Source organism: Juglans regia, chromosome 9 (assembly GCF_001411555.2).
Source record: "Juglans regia cultivar Chandler chromosome 9, Walnut 2.0, whole genome shotgun sequence".
NCBI lineage: Eukaryota > Viridiplantae > Streptophyta > Magnoliopsida > Fagales > Juglandaceae > Juglans > Juglans regia.
In genome coordinates, this window is record NC_049909.1 from 8174699 (window position 1) to 8196581 (window position 21883).

The window sequence follows — 21883 nt, forward strand, 5'->3', positions numbered from 1 at the left end:
CTATTTTTGGTCATGTTAAGGTACAATATTGCAAGGCACCTACAACCTTCCTATACTTATTTCATTATCAAGAGGTTCTCCATCAGCTTGAGAGAGTTTGGAATCAGAGATAATGGGAGAGAAATAAGGCTTTGCCCTAGCTAGTGCTCTATTAATAAGATCCAAAATGTATTTAACTTGATTAAAATGAAAACTATTATTGTCATGAAGCACTTGAATGCCAAGGAAGAAAGATAAGGAGTCGAGATCCTTCAGTGAATATTGTTGGCTAAGATGCTAAATAAGCTGCTGAATGTGTTGTAAATGTGTTCCTGTGATGATAATATCATCAACATACACAAGCATAAAAATGTGAATTGAGTTCAAGTGGAGGTGAAGAGTGAATGATCCACTTGAGATTCATTGAAGCCAAGAGTATTGAGGGGCATGTTTAACACCATAGATGGACTTTTTAACCTTGGATACATGATCAAGAAATTGGTGATCTTCAAAGCCTAGTGGCTGCTCCATGAAGACTTCCTCATTTAATTGACCATGGAGGAAAGCATTTGAGACATCTAATTGACGAATTGGTCATTGGTGATGGACTGCAAGAGTGAATACCACACAAATGGTGGCTAGTTTAATGACTGTACTGAATGTTTCAATGTAGTCAATACCATATTTTTCCTCATATCCTTTGGCAACAAGCCTAGCTGTATATTTGTCTAGAAAATCATTTGACTTATGCTTCACTTGAAACACCCATTTGAAGCTTATGACATGATGCTTTGAGAGTCTCGGAAGTAAGGCCTACATGTTATTGACTTGTAATGCTATGAACTCAGAGTTCATGGTAGAAAGCCACCTAGGGGACTTGGAAGCTTGTTTGAAGGATTTGGGTTCAGAAGGCAACAATGGAGTGTGCAGAGTTATGATGGGATGCTTGTAGGAATGATACAATTGATATGATATAGGCATAGAAGTTTTAGCTTGTGCTGGGGTAAGCATTGGATGAGAAGGTTGAGCAGATGGTGCAGGAGGTAGTGGAGATGGGGAAGGGGGATTAGATTGAGAGGCTGAAGAGGTTTTATAGGAGATATATCTAAGATAGTAGATGTTGTAGAGGTAGGAAAAGAAAATAAAGGAGGATAAATGATAAGTGCATTTCTTGAGGAAGATCCTGTATCTTGTCTGGATGAGAGAATAGTTGAATCTCGAGCTGAGAAAGAATCTTTATAAAAAGGATACATGCCTGGAAATAAAGACTTGATTGGTTGAAGTGTCAAGACGCTTGTAGCCTTTTTGATTTGGACTGTAGCCAATAAAGATGCATTGTTTGGTTCGAAAATCTAACTTGTGCTTGTTGTAAGGTATGAGCAAAGGGAAGCAAGCACATCCAGAGACTCGAAGAGAGGCATAATTAAGATCATTGCTCAGCAATCTGGTGTATGGAGAAGTGAAGTTCAGGAAAGGAGTAGGGAGCCTATTGATCAAGTAAACCAATGTGAGAAAGGAATCAACCTAGTAAGATTTTGGAAGACTAGAGGTGGCTAAGAGTACTAAGCTTGTATCCACAATATGTCTATGATTGCACTGTAACAGCCCACTAGAAATTCACTGGTGGAATTCTTACTGACTGTAGGAACCTCATGAAAACTCCTTAAGTTTTTACAAATCGACCAATTGCACAAGTTTTAGTTTGTCAACATAGTCATTGTTATCACTCACTATGATGCTAGAAATGAGCTTAATTATTTGAGGTAGTTAGAAGTGTCAGAATATGTTATGGTCTACGCCTTTTGACTCAGTTAATTATTTAGGATTTTATGATGCATTAGCCCATTTTCATAATTTCGGACGAAACGCTTGTTAGAAATTCTGAAATTATTTTTAGGGGCACTTTGGGGTTGAATTTCGGTAAACGATATTCACTATAGGTTAATATGAATATTTAGAATTTTTCAGTACTAAGTTTATTATGTTTTTTTTTTGAGTGAATAGTAATCTCGATAAGGTTGCCAAAACCACCATTTCAGAATTTTTCAGTACTAAGTTTATTATGTTTTTTTTTTCTGGTATGATAAATGGAGAGACAGAGGTCCTTTAAGCAATGATATGAATATTGTGGGGCATCCCAATCTTCTTGTGAAGGATTTTCAATTAAATAATGGTTGGGATGTCGATTTTATTCGTCAGTTAGTGGGGCCGGATCAAATTGATGAAATTTTAGAGGATCTTTGCAAAGCGAAGCCTGGTATGGATGTTCTGATTTGGAGTAAAAATGATAATGGTCTGTTTTCTACTAAGTCGGCTTGGGATTGTATCCGCATTAGAAGTGATATTATTGAGGGTCATTCCTGGATTTGGCATAAGAGTCTCCCTCTTAAAATGTCGTCTCTCATGTGGAAAGCTTGGTATATGGCCTTTAGTGTCGATCATCATCTTCGTCGTATTGGCATCCCTATTACCTCTCGTTGTGATTGTTGTGCTAATGGTCACTTTGAGGACCAAAATCATGTTCTTTTTGCAGGTGATATTGCTAATTATACTTGGTGTTATTTTGGGGCTTATCTTGGGATCCCGATAGGTCAAAATTGGAAAGATACAGTGAAGAGGTGGTTTCGTCGAGCTAATAATTCGTCTCAAGTTGGCATTATTCTGGGAATTCTTCCGGTGATTATAACTTGGAGACTATGGCGGAGGCGCTGTTTGGCGCGTATGGAGGGTCGCTTTGAACCTGTCTCAGAAATTATTCATTCTGTTAGTCGGTGGATTAGTCTTATATGCCGTGATATGCATGCTAGTTCTCACATTTCCAGTTTTGATTTGCAGGTATTGAAAAGTTTGAATGTCCAGGCTGTTCTTATCCCAATTCGGCGTTGCAAAACTTTCACCTGGAATCGTCCTTCGGTGGGATGGGTCAAGCTTAACACAGATGGCAGCAGTTTGGGTAACCCTGGTGCCTCAGGGATAGGTGGGATCATTAGAAATAATCATGAAAACTTATTCATGCTTTTTCCTCATTCATTGGCATAGGTTCTAATAATCGGGCAGAACTTCTAGCTCTTCTTCATGGGCTCCAGGTTTGTAAATCTTTATCTCTTAATTTTGTGCATATCGAGCTTGATTCTATGAATGTTATATCCTGGTGGAAGAGCAAGAGATGTGGGGTGTGGTATCTAGAGGATTTCTGGGAGGGGAAATTATCGACATTATAGACTCCATGACCTACTCGATAAACCATGTTTTTAGAGAGGGAAATAAAGTCGCTGATTGGTTAGCCAAACAGGGAGCTTCTGGAAAAGACTTCGCATTTTCGCAATTAACGGAAACTCCCCGTGCATTGCGTGGTCTTATCCGTATGGATTACTCAGGTTTACCGTCTTTGCGTTTTAGTTAGTTTCGAGTTTTTGTTGTTTGTCGTTTATTTTGTTGTTTTTGTTAGTTTTTTTTCCGGCTTGATTTTTTTCCTGCATGCTGGGTTTATCGTTTGTACCTCGGATGCTTGTCTTTGTAACCACGGTTTTCCTCCGCCACAAGTGTGAGTTATTAATAAAATTGGGGAGGGGTCACTAGTGTACAGGTGACCCTAACTTTTCTTTAAAAAATAAAAAATAAAAAATATCACATCGTGTAATTATTTATAAATTACATAAATATTACATTGTTATTTAATTAATCTAAGCATTACGTCCTTATTAATAAAAAATTAGTTCTTAATAAAAATAAATAAATAAAAATTAAGCAAACGTGCATTGCACGTTACTTTCACCTAGTACACGTAAGTATGCACATTCATGCACTGCTCTCCCTTCTACCAAGCACACGGATCACACGGCAAAATTGCCAAAACCACCATTTCAAACTAGGGTTGCTGCCGCCAGCCATTGCCCAAGCCCTCCTCTCCGTTCCTCCACTCAAGCTCATGGCAATTTTTTTCCCCCTCTTGTGCATAGAAACACAAAGGCCACAGATGCACCGCAGCCCCATACGCGCACGGCAACACTTCTGTTTATATCAAGCCCTACCTTGCTGCACCTCCACAACCCGCCAGCCCACGTTTTCGTCGACCCATACTCCTCCACCGTAGCACCCGGTCAGGCCGAGAGAAAGGAAACCAACCCACCACCTAGCCTCTCATCACGGCCAAAGAAACCCCCACGTCTCATGACTGTGCACCTTCATGGCCTCCCCTCAGACCCCTGCCGCATGAAATAGCAGCCTCCAAGAAGATCCATGCCGCTGCACCATGAAAGCTACATTTGAGATATGTAATAAGATTTGAATGAAAATGCGAGATAATCAATAACTTAAAAATTTATTTCTTTAGGACAGAAAATGATGTTGAACTTAAAAAATTAAAGTAAAATAAGGATAAATAAGAATATCAATATTTATGAAATCAGGTTAAAACTCAAACATAAAGCCATTTCATGCATTTGATCTTTTTTTCTTCTCTTGAAGATGTTAATTTCCTAAAAGAATTGTAGTCTTGTGATTTTTAGTGAAGGTTAGTTGAGGAATGTTTCTTTAATATTCAGTTCAAATTCTTATCTTTTGGTTGCTATTTGTAACACCTCGTTCCCGAAAAGACATTTTAGAATTTTCGAGGAGCCAGTGTGCTACTACTAAACTTAAATATAAAAAAAAACTTTTCCTTTTTAACAACGCGCCAGATACGAAAGAATTCCATAAAATAACAAACTTCAATAAGTACTGAAAATTCAAAATAAGTCTGCGAAAGCATTTATTAAAAAAAAATAGAGAAGTCTTATGTGCTTATCAAAATAATTTATTTAAACCATAGAAATAATCATAGCAAAATCTGTCTAGGCCTCAGCCTTGCCTCCCGGAGTCAAGTCCTGTCCTGCAGTCTCATCTTCATAAATGTCATCACCTGGGGAGGTTTAAAAACATGAAAACAAACTAAAATGAGTCGAATACTCAATAAGCAACACATCATACAGTAAACATAATAAACATAAGGTGTCTTGAAAAGCGTGTATATTCATAAATACATGCATAAAAATCATGAGCATGAACATTAACTTATCATTTCACTTATCATAGGCCGTTACCCACTGTTGACTCCCGTGAGTTAGGGTTAACGAATCTAAAAAGATTCCGATTCCGCCCGTGGCCGCGGGTTGTGGAATCCATACATAAGGAAGACAATACTGGGTGCACTACCAGCATGTACGACCTGGCAATGCAATATGCCCATAACATAGGTACCGTTTTCATATCATAACATAGGCCGTTACATATTTTATCAAATCATACTTGCATACTTGTCATTTCATAGATTTCAAAAGAAATCACATACATACTTGTCATATCGTATCATAGATTTCAAACGAAATCGCATTCTTTCATAAATGTCGTGATACGTGTTTCATTGCATAAAATCATGATTTTTCTTTTATAAATAATTTTATGAATAATCTTCACATAAAATCATGCATTTCATAAATAATTTTATGAATAATCTTTCACATAAAATCATGCATTTCATAAATAATTTCATGAATAATCTTTCACATAAAATCATGACTTTTTCATAATTTTATCATGTTTTGGGTACGTAAAAAGGGTTTCCAATAAAGGGCATACATGCATAATATCTTTTATAAAAAGACAAACAGCTCACTGTACATAAGCGTAAGGATATGATCATGCTACTTACCTCGTAGCGCTAATCCAATATTTCCGGGCGCGACTGATTTCCTATAAGATAGACACGTAGTTTACGTAAATTTCTACTTAAAGACATACCTCTTAATTAAACTAGAAATTCCAACTTAATCTATATTTTTCATTAACTTTGATCTTTCAAACTCTAAAATCACATTGACTCCATAATATTGACATCAATTCTGTATATCTAGAATTTATATGTCCCACTTAAAATACAACTCTATCACCATGACACAAATCTAATTAATCTCAAGCCCAGCCCACAACTAAGCCAACTCCAAATTAAAAATACAAGTCCAATAAAACATCATTATAAATTTGTAAAAAAATCAAGACCTGGCCCATAATAATGCTACTATATAAAACCATCAACATAAGCTCGTTGTATGCACCAAAAGGACCTAGGGCCCAACGGCCCATCACGAAATTAAGGGTTCCTTCAGAACCCGAAACATTGCTAAACGGAAAAGGAAAGAAACAAAGAGTTTGAGAGAGAGAGCTGGGTCTGCGATGGAGCTCACCGAGGGAGGAAGAAGGCCACTACGACGGCGGTTCTGGCGACAAGGGTCACGGCGGCGCAACAAGTGACTCCACTGAGTATGGTGGTGCAATGCAGTGAGAGAAAGAGAGAGAGTTTAGAGAGAGAGAATTCTGCTAAACCGAAAACAACCGAGAGAGAGTGGAGGCTAGCGACGGTCGTGGGTTTACCGGAAGGGAGTGGGCTCGACGGAGTTCGGCTGGTCGGTACTTTCTGTGCCGTGGGAGAGGTGGTTCGGTGTCTCTTACGGTGGCTACCGTGGAAGAGGTGACTGCATGCTCTGTTTCGGACGTGCAAAAACAGAGATGCGTCCGTGGCTGCTACGGCGTGCCTTGGCGGCTGAGGGTGGTCCGATGTAGTCTATGGTGGTCGGTGGTGATGTCGGCGCGTTTTGGGTAGCGTGGAGACGCTGCCGTGTGTGTTCGAAACTGGGCTACTCTATGTGGTTCTCGGTGCAACTAAGCGGCAACGGGTGCTCTGTGTGCGTGAGTTTTCCTTCTCTGCCGATTTGTGTGGTGTTTAATACTAGAGGGTCTCGGTTAGTTTTATAAGCAGGGGGAAAGTGAGGTATCGTGGTTCACAGGAGGGTGGATAGAATTTGGAGTTTGGTTTCGGCTTGAGGCTGTTTGTCACGCTGGAAGATAGACGCTCGAGTGGACGCAAAAAGCCTCTATAAATATATCCAAGAAAACCCTAGTGAAGAAGAAGAAGAGACGTACGGGTTTGGAGTTGAGAGGCGTACGTGCATGGCTGCTGAAAGGAATTTTCGGTAGTTAGGAGTTTTATCGTGAAGAGGAAAAATAAGAGTTGGAATAGTGTTGGATTGTAACACACGTGCTTGGAATAAAAGCTAAAAATAAAATAAAATAATAATAATGGAGACTTAACTCTAAACAATAAAAAAAAATCATCTGATAATTCGCTTTAACTTATTAAAAGAATTTTATCTGTAATTTATTCCTAAATATAAGATCGGGTCGTTACACTATTTGATCGAGTGAATGTCTATATGTTGATACTCTCATTTTTATTTTAAAATCAATTTATGATATCTTAATTTAACATATATTATTTTTAAGAGAAAGTAGAAAATGAAATTCAGAAATATTTTTAGCAATTCATATATAATATTGATTTAGTAATTTTTGTGAGCTTGTCAAAATAGAAAATGTTCGCCCACACATATTGGTAACTTCTTGTCATGGTGATTTTGTTCAAATTTTATAACTTGTTGTCATGGTAATTTTGTTAATGTTTGGTAACCTGCTAGTTGCTATCGTGGTTATTTTGTTCAAGTTTTGTATTAATCATTAGAGTTGCTAACTTTTTGTCATGTTGAATTTTGCATGCATCTTAAGTCTTAACTTCTACCTACTGGTTCATACACTTGACAGATTTTATGATGTTATTTTGCTGATTTGCTATCTCTGTCCTCTGACACTATCCCAGTAATACTTATAAAGTTATGATATTATCTGGAAGGCTATGATTTTGTAAGGTTGTATGAGGATTGTATGAATTATGATACACTTTTAATCTCAATGCGATCTCTGAGATATCTAGAGCCTCTAGATTCTGATGTTATATTTGATGGTTTATTTTATTTTTCATATTTCTTATATTGTGTTAGTGATATCACATTGATTGTTTAGGCAAATTAAATTTTGCATTCCTATCAAACAGCCCTTGACAGTATTATTAAGTAAAAAAATACTTGAGTAATCATGCAAAGGATTAAAAATTAGCTTAATATTTTTTTTAATGTATTAGTGTATGCAAGTAGGTGTAAATATGGTTGAATCGGGAGACTTGAAATTTGCTAACCATATCTGGCTCCATTACGAAGACTGAGGATTTTACTCCACATTTTTTGTTTTGAAGTTTAATATACCAAGTAGTATAATTTTTTGTTTTAAGAAATTTTTTGATTCATTATTTCATGAGACCATGAGGATGTCATTTAATGTACCATAGGTCCATATCCATAATATACTTGAGGTCCTGAAGGCGTAATGATGTAATCTTGTATTTTGTTGTTAATTTGTTTTAGTTTTAGGTCATTTTACTTTATTTTGTTGTAATATAATTTGGAAAAGAAAACCACACATCTCGAGCTGAGTTGAGTTGATCTTGAGCTTGGATCGTTAACAGACTGATTTTCGAGTCAAGCTCGAGTTTATATTACATGTAAACGAACCGAGTTCAAATGAAATTTTGGGCTCGGCTTGTAAACGAGCTGAGCCCAAGGTCGATAAAATTTTAAACGAGCCAAGCTCATACATCACATGCTTGCTCGAGCTCTGCTCAAATACAGCCTGAGCAATAGCATGTGGTGGATTGTCTATCATTTGTGGAGGCCAATCTGAGTCACAAAAGGCGTTCAAGCCAAGTGTATGCCATGATTGAGATACCCTTTAAGGTCTCTAAGGAATCTCTTAGTAGCTGTCCAATGAGTAGTTGTAGGAGAATGCATGAATTGGCACAATTGGTTTATTAAGAATGCTATTTTTGGTCATGTTAATTAAGTGGAATATTGCAATGCACCTACAATCTTCCTATACTCACTTCATCATCAAGAGGTTCTCCATCAGCTTGAGAGAGTTTGGAAGCAGAGATAATGGGAGAGAAATAAGGCTTTGCCCTAGCCATTGCTCTATTGAGAAGATCCAAAACGTATTTAGCTTGATTAAAATGAAAACTATTATTTTCATGAAGCACTTGAATGCCAAGGAAGAAAGATAAGGAGCCAACATCCTTCATTGAAAATTGTTGGCTGAGATGATAAATAAGTTGTTGAATGTGTTGTAAATGTGTTCCTGTGATGGTAATATCATCAACATACACAAGCACAAAAATGTGAATTGAGTTGAACTGGAGGTGAAGAGTGAATGATCCACTTGAGATTCATTGAAGCCAAGAGTATTGAGGGGCTTGTTTAAGGCCATAGATGGCTTTTTAAGCTTGCATACATGATCAGGAAATTGGTGATCTTCAAAACCTGGTGGCTACTCCATGAAGACTTCATCATTTAGTTGACCATGGAGGAAAGCATTTGAGACATCTAATTGATGAATTGGCCATTGGTGATGGACTGCAAGAGCAAAAACCACACAAATGGTGACTGGTTTAATGACTGGACTGAAGGTTTTAGTATAATCAACACCATATTTTTGCTCATATCCTTTGGCAACAAGCCTAGCCTTATATTTTTCTAGAAAATCATTTAACTTTTGCTTGACTTTAAACACCCATTTGAAGCTTATGACATGTTGCTTTGAGAGTCTCGGACATAAGGCCCAGGTGTTATTGACTTGTAATGCAATGAACTCAGAGCTCATGGTAGAAAGCCACTCAGGGGACTTGGAAGCTTGTTTGAAGGATTTGGGTTCAGAAGGAACCAATGGAGCGTTAAGAGTTATGATGGGATGCTTTTAGGAATAATACAATTGATATTGTAACGCCCCGGTCACGCAGGGATGAAGAGTTACTCCCTATAACTTAAAACTCACATTTCATCAATATATTTATAGACTCCAAAATATAGTGTCATCAGAAAACTACAAAATCTCTTAATAAAATCCGCCACTTCTGATAAATCTTCTATGTGTAATCCACTATGCTTAAATAATCATCTCACCGATGCTCCATAATCCTGATCCTTAGCTGGACTATTCAAAATCATTTGAGAAATATATGGAGATAAGGGGTGAGTTATCAACAACTCAGTAAGCAGAGAACATATATCAGTGTATAAACATGAGCATTTACACAAATCATAATGCAGAACAAAACATTTTCATTTTCAGAGTTCGGAAGCAAAACATGTTATCAAAATATCAGAGCGAAGATTTAGAAATAATTTCATTCAAAAATATTTTTTGGCATAGCATAAATGATCATCATCATCATCAGAACATCATATCAGAATAGAGACCTTGTATAACCCCTGTGGTAGGGTTGTACATCTGCGGATAGCCAAGCAGAACATAAATCACTCTGTCACCAAGGTGTGCACTCAAAACAGAGACCACTAGTATAACCCGTTGCAAGGCCGTATCCACTATTATTACCCGTGGTTAGGCCGTATCCACTATTACTACTCGTGGTTGGGCCGTATCCACTATTATAACCCGTGGTTGTGCCGTATGCCACTATTCTCACCCGTGGCAGGGCCGTAACTAAACAGAGTAGAAACACAGAATCAAATTTAGAATCAGAGAGTCATGCCAAAGGTTTTCAGAAATCACGTCTTATCCAAACAGAGTACTGAACAAAATTTTTGGAACAGAACAAAATCATATCACAACATAATTTATGCACAAATTTCAGATTCGCTCTCTTTTTCAAAGTTTAGAAATCGAATGTAAAAAATAAGCTCATGTCTACACCAATCATGACAAAAAATATTTTTTTCTTAAACAAAATCTCATGAGTAATGCAGAATAAATATCTGAGGTTGTTTTCAGATTTCTTTTCATAGCAAAACATGCACATTTTCCAAAAAAAAAGGACCTCAGTTCATTTTATTTTATGCAAAGTCCAGCGTAGGAACCCCACTTACTTGGACTTAGTTTTTACGGAATTTCCTTCAAAATGTCGAACAATAATTAATCGTCACCTATAAAATAATCAAGTAATTCTCGTAAATTTTCAATTAATCTCATATTTCGATATTTAATCCTAAACTTCAAAAATAACCTATTTAATTCCTCAAAACCTAAAATTCTCATCATTTCCAAAATATCCTCATTCTCTAAATTTCCTTGATATCAAACAACATTTAAGATAAGTACTAGAAAAAATTTCATAAAAAAAAAAATAGCTTTAATCATAATTTAAATGTTCAAAATAAAATTACCCACTTACTATAAAAATAATTTGCTACCAATAGTACAAAATAAACATCCTATTTATTATTGAAAACAATTTATAAAGTTTAATACTAGATAATATAATTATCTCAAACTATTATAAAATAAATCATAACTATTTTTAAATAGACTAAATCGTATCTAAAGTGTAAAAACTACATTACACCAATATTATTTGCTCTTAAAATAAATCTTTACTTAAATAACATGTTAAAATACTTAGTGATTTTTTTTTTTTGTAATCCTAAATATATAAGAGTGTACTATTACATAATAAAAGTTTAAAAGCCCATTAATATATCATGTATTAAAGGGTATTACGGTAATTTCATTTAATTCTTTGAAAACTAACCAAAAAACCTACGTAAATCAACATAACATGCATGACAGGGCTTACTCACGAAGGAAAACAAGCGGCAATGTGCGACGTAGGCGGGGGGCTAGGCAGATGACGATTACCTCGGCGGAGCACTGGACGAGAGAGAGAGAGATAGAGAGAGAGACCAACAAATGAGGAAAAAAAATGAAAGACATAGAGTAAGCCGAGACAGTGACACAAAGGTGTTGTCGATGGCTTACCAAAAGGGACGCGGCGGAAAAATGAGTGGAGTGGAGTGACCGTCGGAGTTCTCTGTGCCGGAAGTAACGACGTGGAAGCGCTGGCACCGTGTGTGGTGGCTTCGAATGACAAGTGCACCGGGTTGGGTTGCTCTATTTTTGGTGACTAAAACAGGGGAGTTTTCGGTTCACTATGTAGGCGGTCGTCCTTGGCAATAAGGTGGTGGTGCACTGGTATACGGCAGAGGAGCGGGAGCTCCAGTGATGGCCAAGAGGAGATGGCGCACGGCGAAGTGGAGCTGCGATCCGTGGAGTTGCAGTGTGCCCGAGTTGCGTTGATTTGTTTGGGGCAGTGAGAGTTCTAGGCGGTGAAAACACACAGTGGTTTTCGTCGTGCGGGATGTGGTTCGAGTGTTTTGGGCTTCGCTCATTTGTGGCAATGGTTCAGGTGCTGCACGGTTGCGCTATGGGGAAGGGCTCACGATGTGGAGGAGAAGTGGGCTACGGAGGGAAAAGGTTAGGCAGGGGGCAGTTTCTGAAATATACTAGAAAGATATGTGTATTTATATATATGTGAGGAGGAAACCCTAGAGATAAGAGGGAGTCGTGCGTGCGAATGAAACCTGAGTTGTGTGTGTGCATGCATGTCGTGAACAAAAGGAAGACCTAGGGTGAAAAAGAAAAAAAAAGATAGACGAAAAGAAAAAAAAAACAAAATAAAACATGCGGGAAAAATAAACGTGTGAAGAAAATAAAATAAAATAAAATAAATAAATAAATAAATAAATAAAAATTGAGCTTGATTGGGTCCAGGTGTTACAGATATAATAGGCATAGAAGTTTTAGTTTGTGCTGGGGTAAGCATTGGATAAGAAGGTTGAGCAGATGGTGCATGAGGTAGTGGAGATGGGGAAAGGGGATTAGATTAGAGGCTGAAGAGGTTCTATAGGAGAGATATCAGAGTATTTGTTTGGGCAACCATGGTAGCTAGCTGGTGAGAAGGGTGTCGTCCTTGAAAAGAGTAATCCATCGTGTGAAAATGGTCAAAAGCTTGATGGTTCGTTTTGTTACAAATCTGACTATGGATACGATTGTTGTTTTGAAAGATGAAGCTATATTTGGCTATAGGAGCTTGACTGTGGGTGTTGTGGCAAGGCTACTGGGTTGATTGCTTTTGAGGGAAAGATTTTGAAGAGCCATTCTGTCTAAATTTGTGAGGATTGAAATTCTTGTTGCTTTTGTTGCTAAAGAGAGCAAATGTATTAGATTAAGTATTTCGTCGTGAAAGTTATCAAAAGCCATTGGATTGGTACAAGTGGCAAAAAAAAAAAAAGTAACAAAAGGGGTATAGGATGGATGTAGACCATTGATGATAAAGGAAATCAAATCTTCATCATCCACAGGGTTGCCAACAGCATCAAGTTGATGTACCCAAGATTTGTCTAATTGAAGATATTGAATGCATGACTTGAAATTCTATTTGAGTGCCTGAAGTTGTCTCTTTACATGAGTGACTAAAGACCTGGAGTGAGAGGCAAACCGAAAAGCCAAGGAAATCCATACCTGTCATGAGGCATTGAGTCCAAACATAGTGGAAAGAACACTCTCAGTTAGAGTTGCATTAATCCATCTCAGACGGTATTGATCCTTCTTATTCCAGAGAAGATTCAAAGAGGGTTTAGGCCCTTCTTGAAAAGAAAGAAACTTTTAGAACATGGCTCGGAGCCATCTACAATGGCTACAAGATCTTGGGTTTTTAACACTGGTAGGAATTGTGAAACCCATATTAGGTAGTTGTTGTTGTCTCTCTTCTTTTTATTGTAGAAGAGTCAGAGGGGGTAATGGTTTGCCTTCACCTCTCAGTTTGGCTGTTGAGAAAGCAGAGGATTTAGTAAACAGATTAGTATTTTCGAACACTATGTTCAACTTAGCGGTAAAATTTGCATTCTTTGTTTCCTTTGCTCAGCGACGAGGCAAAGCATTACTGTCTTCCTTGCAAGAAAAGAGTGGAAAAAAGAGTGAAACTAGAAGATGTTTATTTTGTTTGTATTTTAGTTTTTGTGATTGATAATTATTGATAGTTATTTAGTAAGTTTTCATTTGCACGGTATGTTCTTCAGTAATTTCAACTGGATGTATTTTTTGACTGTCAAAACCTTGTGAAGAATGTTGATTTGGGAAGATGGGTTTTCTCAGTCATTTGTTGAAATGACGAACAAGAGATTTTAACCTCCATTCCCATTTTGCAGGGTGCCAAGAAGGATCAGTTCAGGGACGAGGGACGAAGGGGGTGTGATTCGGGGGACGAAGGGGGTGTGATTCGAGAGACGAAGGGGGGTGCGAGGGACGAAGGGGAGTTTTTGTTTGAAATCGATTTTTTGATGTTTGCTGATTTAGAATAGATATGGTGGAAGGCATACGTGTAACCGTATAAGTGGTAGGCTGTTTTTGTGTTAAAATCAGCCGGACCGGCCCTAAGGATTTCTCAAATAGAAAAGAAAAAGAATATTGAAAGGTATAAAGTTTTCGATTGTCTTAACTTTATCTCAAATCACAAGTATAAAGAATGAAAAAAAAAAAGACAAACCTGATTTATGTAACTTTTCTGGAATAATTGGAAGAAAGATTTGAAAAGAGAAAAAAGAAAAAAAGTGGAGGCAAGACTTGAAGTGGAGGCTATAAATTACCGTATAAAAGAGTGTAGCCACTTTCTAGATTTTTGTATAGGCAACTTTCCTAGATCATTATAGAAGTAGAAGAGTGGAAACGTGGGATGCAAGATTACCACTTGAAATGAGAGTATATAAGACACGTTAAGGATGAAAAATTGAGGCATGAGACTCTTATATAGTACTTAAGGAAGAGTGGGACTCTATAGCCCACTCTATAGTTAACGATAATGATTGAAAAGGTAGAAAATCTTAAGCTTGAGGCAATACTACTGATAAGGGATTTAAAACCACAATACTATTATAAAGGGGTTTGAAAGAGGGAAAGTGAGAGAGTGTTGAAGAGTGGAACTAATTTTTGAAGTGTGGAAGAGTGAGACTAATTTGAAAGAGGGAAAGTGGGATTGATATGAGAAAAATAAGGGATTTGATTGTATAAATAGATGTAATTAATCATATATTTTTTATTTTTTAAAATATAAATAATATAATTTTAAAATACAAATAGAAATTAACATTAATATCCTTTGTCGGGGCAAAACTAATAAGTTTTTGGCATTTTTTGAATGTTGGAGCAATTATAAGTCATTGCCGGTGTAACAATATTTGTAAACGCTGACAAAAATTATTATTTATCGCCGCATACAAAATGCTCAGAATGTATTATCAAAATTCGAGGCACTTTGAAGTCGAATTTTGATAAACAATTTGCACTCTAAGGTTAGTATGATTATTTAGGTTTTTACAGTGTAAAAATTATTTTTCACCTTTTCGTAGTGAATAGTAACCTCAGCATAGCACTTAGAGCAGTGTTTTCAAAATCACAGTGTGGAATGTCCAAACTAGGTTAGAAAAGTTTTATTTGGACACTTGGCAAGATCTTAGACACTTGGTAAATAATATTGGACACTTGGCACTAAGAGGAACCATGAGATGAAAATGTGAAGGAAATCAAGCTTTGTAATCATGCCACTTAAGCCAAACACTATTCCATCCAATCATCCATTTTGTGCCAAACCAAAGAGGGTTCCAACCCTAGATAAATCTTAAATACTTGGAATCCAATTGAAACTCCAAAATCTTGGAGAAAACCTAAACTCCAAAGTTTGCCTCCAAACCTTAAATGAACCCGATTTGAGCTTAGTGTTTAATCATTTGATTAAATCACTTCCACATGTTATTAACCACTCAACTTCATGTTATGACATCATTATTTATTCCTTTGAGCCTTTGAAATTTTATTGGACTAAGAAAATTTGGATTTGGGTTTGATAGCAACCCAAACACCAACTAAATCCTATTAAAACCCTAATTGGAAGCCCTTTTCGGTTAAGGCCCATAAAATTGAGTCACCAAAGCAAGGCTTGTGGAGGAAGTTTCCCCCTACCATGGTAGTCAAAACACTGCCAAAGCAGGCCCAAACAGTGCTTGATGGGAAGGCCAAAGCCACCTCACCACCACCCTTCACAAGGAAGCTTCCTTGGCTAAAAACCATTTACTATTGCCCATGGTTTTGCCCCTTATTTTGGCTGACATGCCCATCATTCTAAGTGTCACTCACACCCCTCATATCACCCCCCTCAGATTTGTAAGATGTTTCCAAGACCTTTCCCTTCATTTGATCACTTTCCAACTATTTTCTTGGAGAGAAAACCAGAGAGACCCTCGGGTAGATTTCCTGGTTCACATTGCTCGATCTTTTAGAAGTAGTTGTAAGTATTTTCTCACGAAGTATCATTCATAAAATTTGTTCCTCCTCTTCGATTCTAGTTTCCATGGATATGTTTTATGTTGATTTTCGTGGTCATTTGATTGGTCAAAAGTTGGTTTAAGCATAGAGAGGTCATTCTGGGTGATAAATTGGACAGTGTATGATATTTTGATGATTTTGACCAAGTTATTAGAAAGATATTGGTCTGATTTTTTTATGGAGTATAGTTAACATGCCAATACAAAATTTTAATGAAGATCTGTTGCATGTTATAAGATTTTGATGAAAGTTTTACTTTGAACTAAAAAGTTGAAAAACGGGAAGGTTGAAAGCAGTTTATGTTTTCTATAAGTTTGAATCGTTTGTGGTGCAGTCTTGCTCCAATGGCTTTGATATCTTTATATGATGATCCTAAGACTTTGATTTACATGTTAGAATGTTAGTTTAGGGGTTTTTGGTGTTGGTTTTGAAGATATGAGTTTTTTATACAATCATTGAAAGGTTCGGTTAGGTCACAAATTTGAGGTTTTTTGATAGATCTATGTTTTGGTTTAATTTTGGCCATCTGATCTTGATTTTAATGCTTGGATATACTCTAGGACATGATTGTAAATCATATGATGTTGTTATTTTATGATTATTTTCATGAAATGTTTTACATCAAGTGGTTTGATCAAAACCAAACCTTAAAGGAATTGGTTTTGGTGATAGTGTTGAGGTCAAGTACTTCAAAATGGATTTTTAACTTTTATGATTTTTACAATTGAAAGCATGTTAGTTCTTAGGAGTGCATTATAAACATATTGGATGAATGTTTTTGAAGTTCAAGAGTTCCTAGATTTGTTTTTAAAAGAGATAAAACCTTGAGAATGAAAGGTTGTGTTTTTAGTTAAAAAGCTTGAAACTTTGTATTAAAAAGCTTGATCTAGTATCCTATTTGAAAACAGGATATGATTTTCTTTGTTGCAATAATTTGGTTTAAGCATGAGAAATAAAGTTTGATAGAATTGCAAAAAAAATCAAGAGATATGACCTTTGAGTGATTCGGCCTTGGTATGGTAATTATATTCTAAAATAGTATTTTTTACGTTTCTAAACTATTTAGTGACGAGTTTCTAATGTTTAGAAATCCCTACTTACAGTTTCTCGTGTTTCATGCATTTTTATTCCTTAACGCGACGATTACTGTAAGTTAGCTTTTAACTTACTGTCATATTACTGTGTATGTATGTTGGTAAGGGAACAAGTGGTTATGTTCTTATGTCATCATAGGTGTTATGCTATGCCATGTCACTACATGTACGAATGTTACACATTATATTCTATCATGCGATGTTTATCTGTTACTGTGACGCCCGCAAATTCCGCTTGGGATCGGACGGACATTTGAAGCGTCGAGACATGCAACACAAGGTTACCTGCCCCCGTTCATGACATATAAGATGCAATATTCCTAACATGCATCTAGCATTATGCAATATTCGCAGCGGATAATTTTTCTTTTTAGCAATACTATGCACCAAACCGAAATATCCCAAATACTTAAAACATACTTCATACATAATGACATACTAAACAACTGAGATCACAATATTAATCCATATGGTTGTGATCAAAAGAGTGATGGAGATTGAACTCTACAAATACAAGTAGTAATCTGAGGTAACTACTGTATTAACACCTACATCGCATCGTCGCTTAGTCGACCATTTCCAGTTGGTCGATTCCCGATTCTCCTTCAGATCCTGTAACAAAATCTACCATTCAGGGGGAATGGTAGTTGGGACTACCACAGTGAGATTTGATTACAAATCTCAGCAAGTTAACAGGAAACTTCCACACAGGTTAATGATGCATGCATGGCAGTAAAAGCATGAATGCATAATCAAATCGTAAGTAATCATAGCATAACTTGACATACAACATAACATAACTGGCATAACTTAAACTGAAACTGAAGCTTAGCATGAACGTGACTTGAAACATAACATGGACTTGAAACATAACATGAACGTGAACATGCATAATTTGAACTTGAACTTGAGCATGACATAACATAAATGTGAACTTGGAACATAACGTAAACGTGAACATAACATAACATGAACTTGGAACATATTCTTGTCTCATGGGATTACCATGATTGCGTGAACGTAAACTTGAACATAACATAACGTGAAACATGACTTGAACTTGGAATCTTATTCAATAGATTTAATCATTAACGTGACCATATGGGTGCTACACAGGTCCCCTTGAGCCGTGTGTCCCTGCCGATTACCGCATCACATCACAGGTTTCTATACCAGCTGTGAGTGCGTTAATACGTACTCCACAGTTGTTGTGGCCCCACGTATTCTACGTGTCACAATTGCTGTGTCTCACGTAGTGTATGCTCCACAGTTGTTGTGGCCCCATACTTCATGCTCCACAGTTGTTGTGGCCCCATGACTTATCTGTTTGTGCCACACTTGCTGTGGACACACATAACATAATGTGTGGCACCATCGGCGTTAGTGCCTGGCGCGCTCCGGTGACCAGCTAATTAGGCCCCATTCGCAACCTGTTGACTGTACTTCGTCAACCCGGGAATTTCACACCTATTTAGACACTCCAGCGTGAACAAAGGAGTTCCACTAGGATATTACCCCATCCTAGCGCTTAGGGTCGTGATTGACATGAATGACTTAACTGGCAGACATGACATTTCGTAACGTGACGTAACATGAACGTGACATAAAAGACAGAAATCTTGACGTAACATAATGTGACATGAACGTAGGACGACAGACATGACATACTTCGAGACATAAATGTAACAGAGAACATTTCATAACATGTCATACATGTAACATGCAACATTTCGTAACATGGCATACCATATAACAAACAACATTTCTTAACGTGGCGTAACATGTGACAATGAATATTACATGACAAGAAATACATGTAACAGATGGCATACTTAACTTAACATGACATACTTGCAATGTATAGCATGTATAGCAATACGTGACAGAATATCTTGTGCAACAGATGAATAATTCATGACAGAATAAATTCTGTGTAACAGATAAATATGTAATGACTTGGCATGACACATATGATAACATGCATACATACAATTTAGTTCCCTTACTTATCACACATACACATTAAATTGATAGTAAGTTAAAAGCTAACTTACCTCGATCTTCGTGCTTCGAGACAAAACTCAAGTGCGATAACGGGAAAAAAAGCTTCGAAACAGGCATTCAAAAGAGGTACGAAAAACTGTCCGAGAGTGTCTTTTGTGTTCTATGAAGGAAAAGTGTAAAGGAGAGTTGCTTTTTCGTGGGAAGTGGACTGAAGAGCTTCTTACACAAGCTATGTAAAGTGATAGGACTGAAGGAATGGTTGAGTGTTGGCCTTTTCTTCTCATAAAAATCAGACCAAGATCTTTTCTTAAGGTGGAGTGTAAGAGTGAATGAGTGAGGTGGCCCTTTAGCTATGTCTTTCAAGAACCTTCTAGGCTCTTCTTGTACAGATCTGGCCAGCCAAGTGGGGGTACAAAACTTAGCCATGAAGCAATCCTATGGTGACCAAATTCGTGGGCCTTAAAGGGCCTAAACCGAATGGGCCTAAAATTTGGGGTTTAAAGAGGGTTTGGGTTGCTATCAAGCCCAAATCCAATATCACTTGGCCCAATCAATTTTTCAAGGTTAACAAGGTTGGATAATGATGTTCTAACACAAATTTGAAGGATTAATAGCATGTGGAAGTGATTTAATCAAGTGATTAAACACAATGCTAGAAATCGGATTAGAAAATGTTTAGAGGCCAACTTTAGGGTTTTGGGGAAACCGTTTAGGGTTTCGATTTCAACCATGCTTTGGGGCTTTCGATTGGATTCCCACCATTTAGAATTTCACTAGGATTGAAAACCTCTTTGATCTGGCACAATTTGGTTGAGCAGATGAAACAAAGTTTTGCTTAAGCGACATGATCTCACACCTTGATTCCTTCAAATCCAACAAACGTTCCTTATGGTGCCAAGTGTCTAAAATTATTCACTAAGTGTGGCTAAGATCTTGCCAAGTGTCCAAATAAAACTTCTCTAATCCAATTTGGACATTCCACACTGTGATTTCGAAACACTGCAATTGGTGCGCTTATCGAGATTACTATTCACTTCGAAAAAGTGAATCATAAACTTAGTACTAAAAATTCCTAAATATTCATATTAACCTTTAGTGAAAATCTTTTACCGAAATTTAACCTCGAAGTGCCCCTAAAAATAATTTCACAATTTCCAACAGACGTTTCGTCCGGAATTATGAAAATAGGATATTGTGCCATAAAATCCTAAATAATCCACTGAGTGTAATGGCGTAGACCATAATGCATTCTGACACTTCTAACCACCTCAAATAAATAAAACTCATATTTATAGCAGCATAGTGAGTGATAACACTGACTATGTTGACAGACTAAAACCTATGCAATAGGTCGATTCGTAAAAACTTATGGGATTTTCACGAGATTCCTAAAGTCAATAGAAATTCCTTCAATGAATTTCTAGCGGGCTGTTACATCCTCCCCTCCTAAAAAAAAGATTTCGTCCTCGAAATCGACGTAAGTACAAACATAAAATACGCTCAAAAGAAAAAGTTGCTTACCAACTTATTGCCCATCACTGGATGCCTCATCACGCCCAAGGGGCAGGTCTCGTTCTTCTTGAAATAACGCCTCCTTCTCGTAGTCAACACTATTCTTATCTATAACCATCACATGGTTATACAAAAGACTATCACTATAACATTAAGGCATAACAATCCCAAAGATTACTGCCTAAACTTAATGACTTCTAGACTTTTTAGGTTACTGACTCCTTGCTTAAAAGAAATCACTATTCTCTTCACTATTCAATGAATTATCCACAACGTGTATATATATCTACCATTCTTAACTCTTTCTCTCTCAAATCATATCAATTTGTACTGGAGTCCTTCCACAAGGTAGGTCAAATCGTACCAGCATACTCTCTAAATCTAAAACTTCAAGTATTCATGCAGTTCAATTTGGAAGAATTTAATCCATACACAACTGAATTCACATTCTCTATTTCCTCAAGGAATTATATCTGCCTAGGACTAGCTTACTCCTTCATAATCACCACGAATCGTTCCTCCTCTTAGGTGGTACCTTGATAAACGATCAGCTATTAACCTCAACTCAAGAGTTTCTCTCTTATGATTAACATAGCTCTTCTATCCATCATGAGTTGCCTCTTATTCTGACTCTAATCCAAAGAATTTGTTCTTACTGCTCACGTAAATCCTTAAGACAAGCTTTTACTCCCCATATAAAAGTCTCCAATATAAGGGCAATCTAGGTTTCCACAAACACGGTGCTTCGCCAGAAACCATTTATTCGCGATTGGATAAAACTATTATCATAAGTGAATCCTACTAAGGCCAAAGCTTCTCCCACACACTGTACTCTTCCGAACACAAATTTCATTGTAACATTCGAATCAAAACAAACTCCAAATACTTGGGATACTAATTCATCAACCTTGAATATCCTTCCTCGTACTACTAAAAGGTATTCCATATCTACACTGGTATGAATAGAAATACTCTTAATGAAAAATGTTACTCTTACCACCTGGTAACAATTCAGAGTACGAACTAAACGTACAATACCACAATCACTAAAAATAGGGCCTCGCTTGAATCAAACTGCGTACAAGTTATAAACCTCAATGATTTAACTTACCCAAAGTATCAATAATGCACTAGTACCATCAATCGTAATCTAGTCAACCTTAGATAAGCTTAACAATATAGAGGTCTTAGAAAAAATACCAGTGACG

The 21883-nt window shown here is 36.9% G+C and overlaps 1 protein-coding gene across 1 annotated transcript; it reads left to right on the plus strand.

Annotated features, from left to right (window-relative positions):
* The first annotated feature begins 2097 nt into the window (after positions 1-2097).
* Positions 2098-3382, plus strand: LOC118349411. The gene is made up of 3 exons (XM_035693819.1): positions 2098-2956; positions 3019-3065; positions 3140-3382. The coding sequence occupies exons 1-3, from the start codon at positions 2098-2100 to the stop codon at positions 3380-3382; spliced, it is 1149 nt and encodes a 382-aa protein (XP_035549712.1).
* Positions 3383-21883: the final 18501 nt, after the last annotated feature.

Bases quoted from the DNA above. Each gene is read 5' to 3' on its own strand.
- LOC118349411 (XM_035693819.1), top strand. From the start codon at position 2,098: ATGAATATTGTGGGGCATCCCAATCTTCTTGTGAAGGATTTTCAATTA. The intron at 2,957-3,018 runs GTGGGATCATTA...TCATTGGCATAG, and splicing joins CCCTGGTGCCTCAGGGATAG to GTTCTAATAATCGGGCAGAA. The intron at 3,066-3,139 runs GTTTGTAAATCT...CTGGTGGAAGAG, and splicing joins CTCTTCTTCATGGGCTCCAG to CAAGAGATGTGGGGTGTGGT.